At 47.7% G+C, this 18,574-nt stretch overlaps 1 protein-coding gene across 4 annotated transcripts in view; it reads left to right on the top strand.

The window, feature by feature from the left end:
* Positions 1-18,574, top strand: part of robo3 (roundabout, axon guidance receptor, homolog 3 (Drosophila)) — a 709,023-nt gene that overhangs the window by 593,006 nt on the left and 97,443 nt on the right. For all 4 annotated transcript variants that reach the window (XM_072486721.1, XM_072486718.1, XM_072486719.1 and 1 more), the window contains exons 11-12: positions 2,729-2,897; positions 16,793-16,959. In XM_072486721.1, the coding sequence (XP_072342822.1) occupies positions 2,729-2,897; positions 16,793-16,959 (336 nt within the window). The remainder of the gene's footprint in view (positions 1-2,728; positions 2,898-16,792; positions 16,960-18,574) is intronic.

Here is an 18,574-nt window from a genome sequence, read left to right on the forward strand (position 1 = left end):
AGGTGGGGGGGGGGGGGGGGGGGTGGGGGAGCAGTGGAGGTGGGGGGGGTGGGGGGAGCAGTGGAGGTGGTGGCCTCATTCAAAGACACTCCAGGCTTGATTAACAGGCCCAGCATGCCAGCTAAGATCCACACCACTGAGCTTGCTGCTGAAGCTCACTCCCCCACAACACTTCCCCACGAATGCCCTCACGCCTTGACTTACCTCTGGCCTGGGTCACTCTGGAGGTCACCACTGCCTCCCTGATGACATTGCTGAATAAACCTCAGGTGTCAGGCTTTCTGCTCTCTGGGTCCTTGATCCTAGGGCAGAACAGTGGCCACTTCACGTCTTCAGACTGGCATTTTCCAGGAGCGGTAACCAAGATCTCTTGCCAGTTCTTCAGCGACTGTCAAGACCTCTGTTGCCTCTATAAAACTCCTCCCATTAGACCTCTCTCATCAGCAAAATGATGGTAGATATGTCATTGACAATGCTATTAAGCAGCACTTACTCAATCACAACCTGCTCATCAATGTTCAGTTTGGGTTCTGCCAGGGCCACTTAGATCCAGGCCTCTTTGCAGCCTTGTCTATAAGAACTGAATTCCAGAGGTGAGGCGGAAATGACTGCCCCTTCCCACAAGATAGCATTTGACCGGGTGTGGCATCAAGGATTCCAAGCAATATTAAAGCAAATGGGAATCGGGGAAATCTCTCCACCAGTTGGAGTCATACCTGGCACAAAGAAACGATTGTGATTTTTGGAGGCTAATCATCTCGGTCCCAAGATCATACTGCAGGAGTTCCTCAGGGTAGCATCCTAGACCCAACCATCTTCAGCTACTTCATCTATGACCTTTACCTTCCATCATAAGGTCAAAGTGGGAATGTTCGCTGATGCTTGCACAATATTTCAAACCATTCACAACTCAGTCTTGTCCCTATAAATATGCAGCACAACCTCAACAACATTCAGGCTTGCACTGATGAATGGCAGGGAACATTCGCACCACAAAAATGCCAGGCAATGACCATCTCCAATGAGAGAAAATATAAACATCTCCTTGGAATGGTAGCACAGTGGTTAGCACTGCTGCTTCACAGTGCCAGGGTTCCAGGATCGATTCCCAGCTTGGGTCACTGGCTGTGCGGAGTCTGCACGTTCTCCCTGTGTCTACGTGGGGTTCCTCCGGGCGCTCCGGTTTCCTCACATAAGTCCCGAAAGACGTGCTGTTCGGTAATTTGGACATACTGAATTCTCCCTCTGTGTACCCGAACAGGCGCCGGAGTGTGGTGATTGGGGGATTTTCACAGTAACTTCATTGCAGTGTTCATGTTAGCCTACTTGTGATAATAAAGATTATTATTATTACAGTCAATGGTGTTACTATCAGTGAAACCCCCACCATTAACTTCCTTGGGGTTACCGTTGACCAGAAACTGAACTGGAGGGTTTAGTTAAAGAGCAGGTCAGGGGGCACCACATGGCACAGTGGTTAGCACTGTTGCCTACGGCGCTGAGGACCTGAGTTTGAATCCCGGCCCTGGGTCACTATCCGTGTGGAGTTTGCACATTCTCCCCGTGTCTGCGTGGGTTTCACCCCCACAATCCAAAGAACTGCAGGTTAGGTGGATTGGCCATGCTAAATTGACCCTTAATTGGAAAAAAAAGTGAATTGGGTACTCTAAATTTATATTAAAAAAAAGAGCAGGTCAGAGGCTGAGAATTCTGCAGAGAGTAACTCACCTTGTGGCACTCCCAAAACATGTCCAGCATCTAAAAGGCACAAGTCAGGAGGGTGATAGAATGCTCTCCACTTGCCTGGATGAGTGCAACTCCAACACTTCAAGAAGCTCGACACCATCCAAGACAAAGCAACCATTCGATCAGCACCACATCCACCACCTAAAATATTCACTCTTTCCCAACAACAGCACACAGGGGCAACAGTGTGTACCATCTATAAAATGCACTGCAGCAATTTGCCAAGCCCCTGTTAGCAGCTCCTTCCAAACCCATGACCTCTGCCACCTAGAAAGATAAGGGTAGTAGATGCATGGGAACACCACAACCTGCAAGTTTCCCTATCCTGATTGGAACTATCTCGCTGTTCCTTTACTGTTGCTGGGTCCACATCCTTCCTCATATCGTGCGTACATACAACAGATGGGCTGCAGTGATTTGACAAGGTGGCTCACAAACACCTTCTCAAGGGCAATGAGGGATTGTTAATAAATGTTGGCACTGACAGTGATGGCTGCACATCGAGAATGAATAAATAGATAAAGAAATAATAGAAAGCTGGATAGGCCAGTTCACCTCTTCTCATTCCTCCTCCCAATCAAAGTCCAGATTGACGCTGGGGTAGGAACCAGTCCTGTTTACCTCACCTATCTAACCCTTCTGCCTGTTTAATCCAGAACTGTAGGGTCTCAAATATTGTGCTGGCTAATTGGCCTAAGGGTGCATCACAGTAGCATTTGATTTCCACAGCCACCTGATTGACTATTTTGAGGTTTCAATGTCCAATCGGGGACCCAGAAGTCAAGTTCTACCATCTGATTGGTTGCTTCATGTTCTGCTCCCGCTTCTGCCAGCCAGAGATTAAATTGAGTGATTTAAGCCCCGTCATTTCAGTCACAGAGGCCAGTATCCAGAGATGCACCCTGGGCTGTGAGAAGTGCCTGCCTGTGATTAGATAAATAATGAAGACATTTGGTGAAAAATGCTACTTTCTTTTTTTCAGAAAATGGCAGCCCAACTCGCATCCTATCAGCTGAACCAGACCTTTTGCCCGGCCCTCCCTCGAAGCCACTGATCACTGATGTCACCCGTAATAGTGTCACCTTGACGTGGCAACCAAGCCAACACATCGGAGGCTCGGCAGTCACATCGTACATCATCGAAGCGTTTAGGTAGGTGGACGAAAGAAAGCAGCTGGGAAAACAGAGAATTAATATCGCTGCATAGAGGCTTCACTTCCCTGCAGACAGGGGCAGGGTGTTATTTAGCGAATGGCAGCTCTCAGTGCCAATCTTTTGCAGATTTATGAGGCTCGCTCAGGTGGGGAATGTGTTTGTTCACAAAGAGAGATTTGCCTGTCACAGACATGACAGGAATGGCCCTGAATTACTGTCGGACATGTGCTGCACTAACAGGGAAAGGCTATGAGGCAGAACCAACATTGCTTTCCTGGGAGGCAATTGATGGCTGCATTAGAGGAGTCTTGAAACCCATCAGCAACATTGCTGAAGGAACAGCCAGTCTCTGTTTTATGGCTTGAGATGTTAGTTCAGAGGAAGACATAGTGGAATATTTGTACTGTTTTGGTAATTTAATTGTTTGATTTTTTTTTTAACACCCCCCCCCTCCACAAACTCTTCCCATGCTTTACACCTCTAGAGTGCTCCCAGGCTAGTAGGCCTCTGGCATTGGTTGAGACAGACTCTTCATATCTAACCTTTGCTCATCTTCAGTCCACATCAATCAGGCCAAGGTAATGGAATCGCCGAAGGAGTTCTGTAGCACCGGTGTGCCAAATAGCTGTGCCCTCATTCCCTTAGTGTATCAAATGTTTTATTAACTCTTCATGTTCCCACTCTTCCGAAGGTTGCTGAAAAGAGAGACATGTTGCCGAAGTTTTTTGTCTTGCACTCATCAGGACAAATGCAAGAGTGCCAAACTTCAGATGATCACAACAATTTATGCAATTAATATAATATATATATTATGTATTTTTTTATATTCATGTGATCATTTGAAATTTGACATTCTTACATTTATCCTGGTCAGTGCAAGGTGAAAAGCTTCGACAATATGTCTCCCTTTTCAGCAGTGTTTATCTTCTGAAGGTATTGATTCCTGCTGAAATGCAGTCCTGAGGGCATTGGCAGAACCCAGTATCTCGCTCAATATCTCCTGTGATCTGGAACAGCGAGTACCAGCATGTGAATCCATCATAGAAATCATCGGAGTTCAACTGAGCATTCTCCTCACCGAGTGTCAACACACCCTTTCCAGCAGAGGGTGTCACAGGGACCCCTCTCCTCGTCTTAGATCGAGAAAAGGCAACTCATCGATTCATTAAAATTAAATCAAAGCAACAACATAGTTGGGCGTTGCTTTTGGTGACCCTGCAAAGTATGCATCTGGATTAAGGATGCTTCCTCGTGAATTCACAAATGTTGCACAACAGCTGCTCCCTCCCACAGCTTCCTGGAATATTGTAAAAAATCGAAAGACGGCACTGAGGTGAGGTCGACTATCAAAGGAGATGATAACCAAACCAAAGTTTAATGAAAAAAATGGAAAATATTGGTACCCTTGACCAACTCTTTCACAGCATTAGAAAATATAAAAACAGAAAGGGAAAGATTGTTGTTACGAAAAAGTAGAATCTCGCATTAAAATGAATTTAAATTGCAGCCAGGGTTAAAACATTGTGGGATTTGTTACAAAACTGAAGCAAACTCAAGTTGCATGTGTATGGTTCACGCACCTCTCTGCTCATACCTATAAAAACAGTAACATGCATTTATTTTAAGTAGCATCTGTAATGTAGGCCAGCATCTCAAGGAGCCTAATCAGGTCAGATAGCCTGAGCGAAAGAAGGAGATCAAAGTGTTGGAGATTGGAAAACTTTGGGCAGAGAGGTGGATTTTAAGGACGCACTTAATAAAGGAAATGCCGATGGAGAAATTGAAACGTTTAAGGAGCTCTACACGCAAGAGGCAAGAGAGTTGAACTCTAAGTCACCGACGTTGATGTGAATGGAGTAGGGGTTTGTCAAGAGATCAAAATTGGAGGAAAGCAGGGATTTTAAAAACAGGGGCAGCATGGTAGCACAGTGGTTGGCACAGTGGCTTCACAGCTCCACGGTCCTAGTTTTGATGCCCGGCTGGGTCGCTGTCTGTGCAGAGCTGTACGTCCTCCCTGTGTCTGCGTGGGTTTCATCCGGGTGCTCAAGTTTCCTCCCACAGTCCAAAGATGTGCAGGTTAGGTGGATTTGGCCATGATAAATTGCCCTTAGTGTCCAAAGAGGTTAGGTGGGGTTACAGGGATACAGGGATAGGTGCAGGCGTGGGCTTAAGTAGGGTGCTATTTCCAAGAGCCAGTGCAGACTCAATGGGCTGAATGGCCTCCTTCTACACTGTAAAATCTATGACCTATGATTTGATTCAGTTGGGCATTATGGGCAAGGCCAATGATCATTGTCTATCGCTAATTGCTCTTGGGACAGCAAGAGTGACTGGCTAGGCCACTTCACAGTGAAGTTAAGAGTGAACCAGATTTCTGTGGGTTTGGAGTCACCTATAGGCCAGATCAGGTAACGACAACAGCTGTCTTTCCCAAATGGACACTAAGAAACAAGACAGCTTTTCATGACAACCTGTTAGCTCCATGATCACCATTATTGAAGTGATTTTTTTTTTTTGAAAACCCATACTTAAAAAAAAAAAAATTTAGAGTACCCAATTATTTTTTCCAATTACGGGGCAATTTAGTGTGGCCAATCCACCTATCCTGCACATCTTTTTGGGTTGTGGGGGTGAAACCCACGCAGACACGGGGAGAATGTGCAAATTCCACACGGCCAGTTACCCAGGGCCAGGATTCGAACCCGGGTCCTCAGCGCCGTAGTAAGCAATGCTAACCACTGTGCCACCGTGCTGCCCTAAAACCCATACTTTTTAACTAGTTGAATTCAAAAACCCAAATTACCATAATGGGATGTGAATTTATGTTCCTATACTGGTAATCCAGGATTTGGGATTGCTAGTCTTGTAACATAAACACTGTACCCACTTGGGGCTTTGTAAAACGAAAGGAGGATACAGAGAAAGGAAGTGTAAGGTTAGGCCATGAAGGAATTGGGCACAAGGATGAAAATTTTAATGGTGGGCGAGCCAGATAGGTCAACAGGCACAGGAATGATGGGTTAGTAAAGTCCTCATAGTCCCAGATGACCAAAGGCTTCTTTTCCCCTTTGGAGAGCTGACTGACAGTGATTTAACCTAAGGATCACTAAGGCGAGGGTGTAAGTTTGAGAAGGCAGGGCCTTCATGAATAACCTCAGCTGGTAGGGGAATTGAACCCATGCTGTTGGCCTTGCTCTGCATCACAAACTAGCTATCCAGCAAACTGAGCTAAACCTGCCCCGCAGTGAAGGATGCGAATATGGCAGAGAGTTTTAGATGGCCTCAGGTTTGTGGGGTGGTGGGGTGGAGTAGGGTGGTGGCAGATAGGAGGCTAGCCAGGAGAGTCTACAGGCATAAAGGCTTGGAATATACATTCCAGAAACATCTGTGTTTGCTGTAATGGAAACAGGGTGGCCTCCATATCCCAGCGTCACAGCTCTCATTGTGAGCTGCGTTTCCTGCAATTTGCCAGAGCTGGATTGATGATTTATGATTTGAGCTTGTAAATCACTTGAACTGGAAGTTGATGATATACCCCAGCATTTCAGGTCAAACATCCATGGTCTTTCAATGCTTATCAGTGTTTAATGGGCAAGAAAAAAAGCAACAGCAGTAAACTACAGAATGGAGAGTGGTAGGTTAGATTGCAGCCTGTCAACTTTCTAATTGTTTTTGTTCATGGACATCGCTGGCTGGATCAGCATTTATTGCCCATCCCTCAATGTCCTTGAAAATGTGGTGGCTGGGCGTGGGAGAGCAGGGCGGCCGCAGCAACCAGAGCTCCCGCCCGTGGCCACGATTCGCGCCGATATCGGGGAAATCCCCGAGTCTTCACGCACCCCCCGATTACCGCCAGCCTTTGGCACCGTCATGAGCAGCCAGCGGGGCCGGTTTAAAAACCGGCGAAGAACCCCGCGCGGGTGTCGGGCGGCGGGGGCTGAGGCGCTGGGCCCAGTGTGGTGTCGAGGTCAGAGCAGCGGGGGCGGAGCTACGAGGAGGCCGAGGCGGCAGGCCCGAGGCCAGGGTACTATGTAGGGAGGGTGCTCCACATCGGATGGCTCCCACCTAGGAAGAAGAAAGAAGGCTGAAGCCTGGTCCCAGGGGAGATCTGGGTGAATACAGAGGAGAAAGAAAGCAGGTTTAAGGAAGTTTGGTAAAAGTTTTTTTTTCTCTTCCCCTTTTTTTTTAAAAAAAAAGAATAAGTCAGATTGATGAAGGACAGGAGGGTGAAGGGGGAGAGAAAAGAAAGAAGATAAAAAACAATAAGACGCTAAAGGATGCGAAGAGCAGCATCGAAGAAAGGAGGAAACGCAGGTTCACCGCTGAAGGAAAAGATGAGCAAACGTGTTGACAGGATGGCGGAAGCCGAACTGCAAGGCAGGGCTGCACTACGTATGGTGGAGAAGATGACCGAGGTGATGGCGGTGGAGCTGGAAAAACAGTTTGCGAGGCACATGGAGGCCTTGAGGAAGGAGACGGCGGTCATGTTGAGGTCATTGGTGGAGGAGGCAATCGGCCCGGTGAGGGTGGCGGTGGCAAAGGCATCGGCCGAGGTGAGAGAGCAGGGCGAGAAGATGAAGGAAGTGGAGGAGGCCGTGTCACAGCGACCAGGTCACCTCGATGGGGGACGAGCTGCGGAGGGTGGTGGAGGTTAACAGAGGACTCCGAGCAAAGCTGGAAGACTTGGAAAACCGCTCAAGGCGGCACAATTTGAGAATTGTGGGCTTGCCCGAAGAGACAGAGGACCCAAGGCCAACGCAATACTTCGCTAAGAAGTTGGCGGAGCTGATGGGGGAGGGTGAGAGCCCCACCCTGTACGATCTAGACCGAGCTCATCGCTCATTAAGGCCGAAGCCCAAAGTGAACGAGCCGCCAAGGGCAGTAATTATCTGCTCCCATAAATTTTGCATGAAGGAGAAGGTTTTAAGCTGGGCGAAGCAGGAGCATGAGCTGCTGTGGGATGGTACTGCGGTTGCGAACTACCAGGACTTGACGGTGGAGTTGGCAAAAGGACAAGCGGCGTTTGGGCGAGTGAAGGCGGCTTTGTACAAGAAGGGGGTGCGATTTGGTATGGTGTACCCGGCGAAGTTGAGAGTAACATATAATGCCAAAGACTTTTATTTTGAGACAGCGGAGGCGGCTGAGGCGTTCGTGACGGCAGAAGGCTTGGGACAGATGTGAAGTGCGGAACTGGAAGAGAGACTGTGGACTGTGTTTGAGCAGCTGGAAAATGTATAAATGTTACAACTTTCTTTTTACTGATTTGTATTGCAATTTACTTCTCTTTGCATTGTTACAGAGTTCAAGTTAATGGCGTTCTGTGTTGCGACGGTTAAATGTTATGTTAGTGAATTGTAGGGCTTGGATTGTTGGGTTTGTTTTGGTGTTTGGTGTCTTTCTCTGGGACTGGGTGGAAGGGGGCGAGATGTCTTGGCGGGGGGAGCCACCCGCGCTAGCTAACTAAAGTCAGCTCGTGAACGGGGGTGAGATGAGAGGAGGGCTGCAGATGTTGGAGCCTGGATAGCAGGCTTAAATGGGCCTACGAGGCGAGTAAGAGGGGGGAAGGGATGGATGTTGGGGGATGTTTTTGTAGCGGGGGTTCTTGGGGGGGGGGGGGGAATGGGTTCGATGTTAACAATGGACAGGGGCGGGTCAGGCTTATGGGGCAGGGCCCGATGGTATGGTGATGGTGGATAAGAAAGGTGGGGAGGGGGGGTGGTGAGAGACCCCCAGTAAGGATAGTCACGTGGAACGTGAGAGGGCTAGGAGGTCCGGTCAAGAGGTCAAGGGTGCTTGCGGATCTTAAAAGTTTGAAAGCCGATGTAGCAATGCTGCAGGAGACTCACTTGAGGGTGAAGGACCAGGTGAGACTTAAAAAGGGCTGGGTTAGCCAAGTGTTTCACTCCGAATTTGATGCAAGGGCTCGAGGGGTAGTGGTGTTGGTCAGCAAAAGGGTACGCTTCCAGATGGAGAATGTGGTGGCAGATCAGGGGGGTAGATATGTGATTGTGGCAGGAGCGCTGGAGGGGAGATTAGTGGCGCTGTTAAGTGTATACGGTCCCAATTGGGACGATGTGGGATTCACGAGGAAGGTGTTTGGGGCCATTCCCAACTTGGACACGCATGAGCTGATTGTGGGGGGGGGACTGGAACTTGGTGCAGGAGCCAAGGCTGGACAGATCACGGACGCGCTCGCTGGTCCCATCATGGGGGGGGGGGGGGGGGGGCGAAGGTGCTGGCTGGGCTAATGGTGGAAATGGGAGGGGTGGACCCTTGGAGGTTCATGCACCCAAGGGAACGGGAGTACTCGTTTTTCTCAGTGGTCCATAAGGTATACTCGCGGACTTTTTTGTGGTGGGAAAGGCTTTGCTGGCTGGAGTCAAGGGGTCGGAATACTCTGCAATTGCAGTGTCAGATCACGCTCCACATTGGGTGGATATGGTGCTGGAGAAGGGGGTAGCGCAGAGACCGGGGTGGAAACTGGATGTGGGGCTTTTGGGGAACCAAGTGTTCTGTGAGAAAATTGAAAAGGTAATTAAGGAATATGTAGGTTTCAATTGTACGGGTGAGGTGTCGAAGGCAGTTGTCTGGGAGGCTCTAAAGGCGGTGGTGAGGGGTGAGGTAATTTTGTTTAAGGACAGGGTGGACAAAGAGGAGAGGTTGGAGTGGCAGAGGGTAATAGATGAGATGTTGGAGATAGATAGGAGGTATGCAGAGGATGGGGACCCAGCGAAGCTGGAAAAGAGGAAGGAACTACAGGCTAACTTCGACAGACTGTCCACCAGGAAGGCGGTGCGCCAACTGAGACGAGCAAGGGGTGCAGTTTATGAACATGGAGATAAGTATGTTATCAGGTCAGCTCCGGAGGGAGGAAGTGGCAAGGGAAATTCTTCAGGTGAGGGATAGGGCAGGGAGGTTGGTGGTGGCTCCAGTGCTGATTAACAAGGTTTTTGAGGAGTTTTATGAGAGGTTGTACAGGTCAGAGCCACCCGGGGGAGACCGTGAGATGCAGGAATTTCTAGATGGGTTGGAGTACCCGAGGCTAGGGGAGGGTGACAGGGCTACATTAGAAGGAGCAATAGTGGAGCAGAAGATAAAGGATGTGATTGGGAGGATGCAGTCGGGGAAGGTGGCAGGGCCAGATGGGTTTCCGGTGGAATATTATAAAAAATTTAAGGATAGGTTGGCACCCCTGATGGTGGGGATGTTTGAGGAGGTGAAAGGGAAGGGAGTGTTGCCACAACCCTTGGGGCAGGCATCGATTTCACTGTTACTAATAAAAGATAAGGATCTGACGGAGTGTGGGTCGTATAGGCCCATATCACTTCTGAATGTGGACGCAAAAGTGTTGGCGAAGGTACTGGCGGGTAGGCTGGAGGAGTGCCTTCCGAAGGTGATAGGGGAGGATCAGACGGGGTTCGTGAAAGGGAGGCAGCTGTTTTCAAACATTAGGAGGGTTTTGAACGTCGTTATGGCACCGGTGGAAAGAAAGGAAACAGAGGTAGTTGTGGCATTGGACGCCGAGAAGGCGTTTGATCGGGTAGAATGGGGGTACCTGATGGCAGTGCTGGAACGGTTTGGGATTGGACCAAGATTTGTGAACTGGGTAAAGCTATTATATCAGGAGCCGAAGGCGAGTGTCCGCACAAACAATATCAGTTCGAGATACTTTTCTCTCCACCGTGGGACGAGACAGGGATGTCCTATGTCCCCCCTGCTGTTTGCACTAGCGATTGAGCCGTTGGCCATCGCATTGAGAAGTTCGGGAGCATGGAAAGTAATAGTGCAGGGGGGGATAGAGCATAGAGTGTCCTTATATGCTGATGACTTGCTGCTGTATGTGTCGGAACCGAGTGCATCGATAGGAGGAATATTGGAGCTACTGCGGGTATTTGGGTCTCTCTCGGGGTACAAGCTGAACCTGGACAAAAGTGAGTACTTTGTGGTGTCTCGGCCGGGGGTGGGGGCAGGGGTGGGGGGGCTGCCATTCCGTAGGGCAGGGACTCACTTTAGGTATCTGGGGGTGCAGTGTGCCCGGGAGTGGGGGAGGCTTCGCAGGTACAACATCACTAGTTTGGTGGGGGAGAGTGAAAGCCGATCTGGCAAGATGGGATGGCCTTTCTCTGTCACTGGTGGGTCGGGTACAGGCGGTTAAAATGAATGTGTTGCCGCGATTTCTGTTTATTTTTCAATGCCTACCGATTTTCCTGCCAAAGTCTTTTTTCAGGGAGATTGGGGGAAGGATTACCTCGTTCATATGGGGAGGGAAGGTGGCCAGAGTGATAAAGGTGCTGCTACAGAGGGGAAGGCAGGCAGTGGGTTTGGGTCTCCCTAACCTGTTGTACTACTACTGGCCGGCGAATGTGGAGAAGGTGCGGAGCTGGGTCAGAGGGGTTGATTCCCAGTGGGTCAGAATGGGGGAGAGTTTGTGCAGGGGGTCGGGGCTGAAAGCACTAGCAACAGCGCCGCTCCCGATAGCTCCGGGGAAATATTCAGGGAGTCTGGTAATAATAGCTTTATTGAAAATCTGGAGGCAGTTTCGCCAACACTTCAGGTTGGGGGTAGGGTCAAGGGAAACGCCGATTCGGGGGAACTACAGATTTGAGCCAGGGAGGTGGATGGAAGTTTTCGGAAATGGGAAGAGAGGGGGATTAAGACGCTAAAAGATTTGTTTCTTCGGGGTCGGTTTGCAGGATTGAGGGAGCTGGAAGCGAAGTATGGGCTGGAGCAGGGAGAAGTGAGTGTTTAGGTACATGCAGGTTCGAGATTTTGCCAGGAAGGAGATACAGAGCTTCCCAGAGGAACCGGCCTCCACATTGCTGGAGGAGGTGCTGACGACTGGAGAAGGGGGCTGTGTCAGCGGGGTACGGAGCTATTTTGGAAGAGGATAAGGCACCACTGGAAGGGATCAAAGCAAAGTGGGAGGAAGAGCTGGGAGAGGTTATAGAGTAGGGGGTCTGGTGTGAGGTGCTCCGGAGAGTGAATGCCTCCAACTCATGTGCCAGGTTGGGGCTGATACAGCTGAAGGTGGTATATAGAACGCACCTCACGAGGGCGAGGATGAGCCGATTTTTTGAAGGAGTAGAGGATGTGTGTGACCGTTGCGGGCGGGGGGGGGGGGTGGTGCTAATCACGTTCATATGTTTTGGTCCAGTCCAAAGCTAGGGGAGTACTGGAAGGAGGTGTTTAGGGTAGTTTCCAAGGTGGTGCGTGTGAAACTTGACCCGGGTCCCCGGGAGGCTATATTCGGGGTGTCGGACCAGCCAGGGTTGGAAACGGGAGCGGAGGCAGATATCATAGCCTTCGCCTCGTTGATCGCTTGAAGGCGGATCCTGCTGGGATGGAGAGCAGCCTTTCCACCCAGTGCCCTGGCATGGCAGGGGGACCTGTTGGAATACTTGACTCTTGAGAAAGTTAAGTTTGAACTGAGGTGAAGGATGGAGGGGTTCTACAAGTCATGGGCACTATTTATTCTGCACTTTCAAGAACTGGATAACATCGAACATTAGCTGGGGGGGGCGGATGGGTGGGAGGGTTGGTGGGTGGAGGGGAGCTGTGTATATTAAGGGCGACTATGGGTAATCCCCAATTCCTTTTTGTCATTTGTTTATGTAAACATGCGGGCTGATGTTTGGGGGATGGTGGGAGGATGGGTTCGTTGTTATTGTTTTGGGGATTGACATATCTGTTGCTGATTATTGTTGATGGGTGTAAATGCTGGAGAAAATGTGACAAAGGAGGAGAATAAACATATTTCTAAAAAAAAAAGAAAATGTGGTTGCCTTCTTGAACCACTGCAGACTATGTGGTGTCCGTACGCCTAGTGCTGTTCGGGAGGGAGTTCCGGAATTTTGACCCAGCAACAGTGACAAAACGGCGACATATTTCCAAGTCAGGATGGTGGGTGACTTGCAGGGGAGCTTGCAACTGGCAGTGTTCCAATGCATCTGCTGTCCTTTTCCTTCTAGGTTGTGCAGGTCAAATCCAGCCATACAGATAATCAATGTAAGCGGTGAGATTGGGCAGTCTGCTGGGTGTAAGGGTCCTACGACTGAGGTTGGACAGTCTCAGCCCAGCTCCTTTTTAGGATTGAGCCACGGCACAAAACTACTGCAATTTAGCCTTAATTTCTTCAGATAGCTGGTTTGAGAAATAGAGAAAAGATAAACTAGAAAAAAATAAAGTAAGAATAAAGGGAGCTTTACAATGCACTGAGCTGTTAACATAGCGAACAGAGGGGGCTAGGGATTGATTCATGGAGGTAAAACGCCCTCTTTTCCCATTCTAATGCCTGGCAAGAGAGCAGATCCAGCAATGCGCATTCCCACCGTGTGATTTTCTACATGCTTACTTTTGACTACAGAAATAGGACCTGGGAGGCCGTCATCTCTCAGTGTGCACTCACAGCATGGGCCAAAAATGGGAGATATTGAAAGTTTTACCTGTAAGAACAGGAGATGAAGTGAGAAAGTGTTCCACTCCCCAGCGCTAAGATCCTTGGCCTTAACCAAAATGGAGAATCATAGAAAGCTTATAGCACAGAAGGAGGCCATTCAGCCTGTCCTATCCTTATTGGCTGTCTGCAAATGCAAATAGCTCTAGGCGGTTTTCACTTGAATCCAGGAACTTGCAGATGGCCTAGCTTCCTAGTCCACTACCTGAAGAGTCAATGAGGAACGTATAGCCACTGACACTGCAGCCATTTAACACGCCGAGGAGCGCTAATTGGCTGGAGATGGGACTTCCACCTTCACTCGTGAGAAAGTCCTTCCTCAGAGCGCTGCCAGCCAATCTGATTGGAGCTTCCTCGGGGGACCAGATGGTCTACGCGTGGACCCTCCCACCGTAAAATTACGAAGAGAGCGTGGAGGGCGGGAGGGCAGTAGGAAAGCCATTTGAAATGTTTTACAGGCCATCCCTCATCTACAAACCCACCCGAGGGGGGACAGTAAAATTCTGCCCTTGGTTTTCAAGCGAATGATTAAAAGTAAAGTAACTTGAAGCTGTTCCCACAATCCTCTCTGCCACACAAAATTGCCTTTGTTGGGTTGAACAGCATTTCTACAAATAATTCTCCAAGCCTAAGCTAAACTGTATTGGTGTGCAAATAGGGCTTCCTGTAGCAGAATGCCATTCAAAGTTTATTCTTAGGTGTTATAACCCCCACAAGGACCACGGCGAAACCATTGTTGATCTCCCCCAGGACTATGGAGTACGAGCTTCCCAAGTGCCACCCTGCTGGAGTTCATTACAGACTTACATAAAAGCCAGCCCAAAGCAGGGCTGGTGTGGTTAGTTCTCCTAGAGAGGACTGAATGGGAGCGAGTTACTGCTGTAAGCGGAATATTGCATATAGTTAAATAAATTATTGTTTGACTACAGCAAGGCGTCCTCAAATTACTACTGTAATAACTTGCATTCATTTTAATATACCTGGAAGGCTCAATTCTTCATTTCAGTTCACCAAGAGTCACATGGTAATTGTGCAATATTGAATTGTGGTAACATGAAAGGTGAATCCTACAGGTTCCTCAGTACAGGCTGTCATGATATGCAGACACACACATAATGATATACAGACAAGCAACTAATGGACACACAGAACTGTACATGACCAATAAGCAGGCAGGACACTCAGGGGTGGGATCTGACTATAAAAGACACGAGGCACTCACACTCCACCTCTTTCCACTGGTGAATATCTAGAGAGTCAGTCAAGGGTGTTGTTACAATCCCGCACCCCCACCACGTGGCTAAGAGCTAGTCTGGTTCAGTCAGACAGAGTAACCACACTTAAGTTAGCAGAGAGTCGAACTCACAGAGAACTGTGCTAACTGTGCTATACGTTCAATAAACCTGATTGAACTAACTTCAAGGTCTGGAGTATCTTTCTGATCTAAGCTGCATCCAGTTGCAGCCAGTGTTAGACCAATGTACCTAACACGACACAGGCTGGCCTCCAGTCATAGTTAACTGGCCTCTTGGCACTCATGCACTTTGTGTGTGTATTGTGTAAAACTGATGACTGTGTTTTAACATAAAGAGAACCATTAATGTGAAATGTAATGTTCAAAAATATAAACCTAATAGTTCAGCCGCTAATTAGTTGCAAGTTTTATAACGCGTTTCAATTCCTGGTCAAGATTAACATGCACCATAAAGGTTTGATCTAATCCTCTGGACACTAACCGATTTTTAAATTCCAATGAAGCAACTTCCCACATTACAGCTGTAAAAGCTATATACATGACAGTGGCTCGGATGAGCAAGTTTTTCGGGGTAGAGGATAGGTGTGCGAGGTGCGCGGGAAGCCCAGCAAATCATGTCTACATGTTTTGGGCATGCCCGAAGCTTCGAGGGTTTTGGCAGGGTTTTGCTAACGCAATATCCACGGAGCTAAAAACACGGGTGGTGCCGAGTCCGGAGGTAGCGATCTTTGGAGTGTCGGAAGATCCGGGAGTTCAGGTGGCGAAAGAGGCCGATGTCCTGGCCTTTGCCTCCCTGGTAGCTCGGAGACGGATCTTATTAATGTGGAGGGACTTGAAGCCACCCCCGAGTGTAGAGATCTGCGTTAGTGACATGGCTGGGTTTCTCAGTCTCGAGAAAATAAAGTTTGCCTTAAGAGGGTCAATGTTAGGGTTCTCTCGGAGGTGGCAGTCATTCGTCGACTTTCTCGGGGAAAATTAAAAATGTCAGCAGATGCAGTATTCCAAGGGGGGGGGGGGGGAGCGGATTGTTGTTGTATGGTTGAGGTGTGTGAAGATTGGGCTGGGGGGAGAATGTTTATTTGACCATGTTGATGTCATTGTTTTTGTTACTGTTATAAAAATTTTCAAATACCTTAACAAAATATTATTTTTTTAAAAAGTAAAAGCTATATAAATGCAGAGCCTTGAGGTCTAAGAGGCTTTCATTTTCTCTTCTGACACCCCAGGGCAACCTTCATCTTGTTCAGAGAACAAACGCGTAGCAGAGGAACATCCATCAGCTTTAACCACTGAAGGGACCTTGTGTGATGGATTATGTGGCCTAGGTTCTGACTGGCTATAAGAATAGCAAATAAAAATATCACTTGAGTGGCAGAATGAAATTATTTCCAATTATAAAATTATTTAACAATTCTGAATATTTGAGCAAAGATTGCTGATGGTCGTGGGTAACATCATCCCTACACATTAAAATGTATCAAAAATTCAAATTATCCCGTCCCTGTTAATATTCTGAGCTTTGATTTGGCTGGGTAACTAGCCTCAAAGGTGATTTTCAAGCAATGAAGCCTCTTTTCAGAACTGTCGCACTATCTAACCATATGCAAATAAGCTGATTATGTGGTGTTAAAGTGGTGGAAAATGGCCGATAATTAATTATTGATTCTTGTTTGGAACAAATCCTAGTTTTGGATATGGACCAAATTCAAAGAACATTCTGCAACAAGTTCATTTTAGATTATTCCACAGATTTCATAACAAGACTTGACAGCAATGCAATTTGTGAACAAAACAGCTGTTAAAACTGTGCTGCTTAACAGACTGCCTCCTTAGGGCAGCATGGTGGTGCAGTGGGTTAGCACTGCGGCCTTACGGCACCGAGATCCCAGGTTCGATCCCGGCCCTGGATCACTGTCCGTGTGGAGTTTGCACATTCTACCCGTGTTTGCGTGGGTTTCACCCCCACAACCCAAAAATGTACAAGCTAGGTGGATTGGCCATGCTAAATTGCCCCTTAATTGGAAAAAATGAATTGGGTACTCTAAATTTAAGAAAACAAAAAACAGACTGCCTCCTTTAAGCGATGCACTCACACTATCATTTGGTTTGGAGAAGTAAACATTATTTTGAAAACTGCAGCATACGACAAACAGGGGATTTTCATTAGTATTTTCCCCTTCTCAGTCAATCTGCAGGTAGCACATGGCAGACAGTGGCTGAGTATGTGAAAGTGGAAAAACACACTGTGACCGGTCTGAACCTCAATACCATCTACCTGTTCATCGTACGTGCAGTCAACATGTATGGCCTGGGAGACCCCAGCCCCATCTCTGAACCTGTCCGCACTCAAGGTAATATCATGTGAGAGTACCTTTAAGAAATGGGTGTTTATAAATGGGGGTGTACATAAATATCTGTAGTGAGAGTACCTTTAAGAAATGGGTGTTTTCTACTGCAGTGATGTCAGGGAGTGGGTGGAGCTGGGCTGTCTGTCAGCTTTTTACTTTCATTTTAGAACAGGCTGCAGGGTGTGTATTAGTTTCGTTTTTAGTGTTGGAGCTGAAGCTAGACCAAGCAGGTGTATTGCTGTTCTCTCTGCCATGAAAAGACTATCTCTTGATCATTTCGTGAATTCAGAATTATAAATGTTCTCAGTAGTGAATGTAAACCTAACGTACTTCTGTTAAAAGGTGTTTCTTTTGTCTGGATGTTGTTTGGGAAGTTATTAAGGATTACTTAGTGTTGTATTCTTTGGGGGTTGTATTTGAATTAATGGTTGCTAAGATGTTAACTGTATGTTTTAAAAAGGTTAACTTGAGTTCATAGAATTGTTTTGCTTTTCCATTTCTGCTGTACCACACCTGTAGAGTGAGCCATGTGCTCCCCATACCACAATCTATTAAAAGTTGTGGGTCAGGTGAACTCCATGTTACACTTTGGGGTTCTCTAAACCCTAGCCCATAACAGTAAGCTGTGCTTAATGCACGCCCAATTCTGAACTTTTGCCATAATTACCCCCCACCCACTCCAGATATGGCTGTGCCGCTTAACATTTCATGGTTAGCTTTATGGCAGCTTTGTCCAATTCTGCTCTGAAAATGTCTGAAAGAGAGAGGACAAGCATGTCTTTATTATTTTGATGATAGCATTGTGTGGTTGAGTTTGGGATTCCCATTTCTGAGTTGCTAGGTTGAAGTCCCACTCCAAATAAGGGATGAGAAGTTCATTTCAAAACACTGGTTGACACTGAGTTCAGATGCTGCTGCATCATTTTCCACCTGTTAAAATCCTAATGTAAACTCTGCACCCAGAGTCAAATCATAAAGTTTACCCCACAGTCATCATCATGGGACACTGGCTGGGGGAAGAGTGACAGCGCGAGAGAGCTGTATCAATAATAATAACCTTTATTGTCACAAGTAGGCTTACATTAACATTGCAATGAAGTTACTGTGAAAATCCCCCAGTCGCCACACTCCGGTGCCTGTTCGAGTACATGGAGGGAGAATTCAGAATGTCCAAATTACCTAACAGCATGTCTTTCGGGACTTGTGGGAGGAAACCGGAGCACCCGGAGGAAACCCACGCAGACACAGGGAGAACCTGCAGACTCCGCACAGACAGCGGCCCAAGCCGGGAATCGAACGTGGGACCCTGGCGCTGTGAAGCAACAGTGCTAACCACTGTGCTACCATGCCGCCCCCTACTATTAACACCATGAGGCAAAAAATACCAAAACAAGATACTTGGGTATCCAGCTCAGGGCTGTAAACTCTTCTTTAAAATTGCACCACAGCAGTTTATTCCCCCTTTGATGAGATTACAGCCAGTTATTCCATTATTCCATTCATAATATACATTGTATTAATTGTAAGAATGAATGATATTTAAGATGCTAATGGATTTATGGATATTTAGTTAAATCTGTGACTGATGCATGCACCATTAATTTGAATTCCGAGACAG

The sequence above is a fragment of the Scyliorhinus torazame genome, chromosome 21 (genome assembly GCF_047496885.1).
Source record: "Scyliorhinus torazame isolate Kashiwa2021f chromosome 21, sScyTor2.1, whole genome shotgun sequence".
Taxonomy (NCBI): Eukaryota; Metazoa; Chordata; class Chondrichthyes; order Carcharhiniformes; family Scyliorhinidae; genus Scyliorhinus; species Scyliorhinus torazame.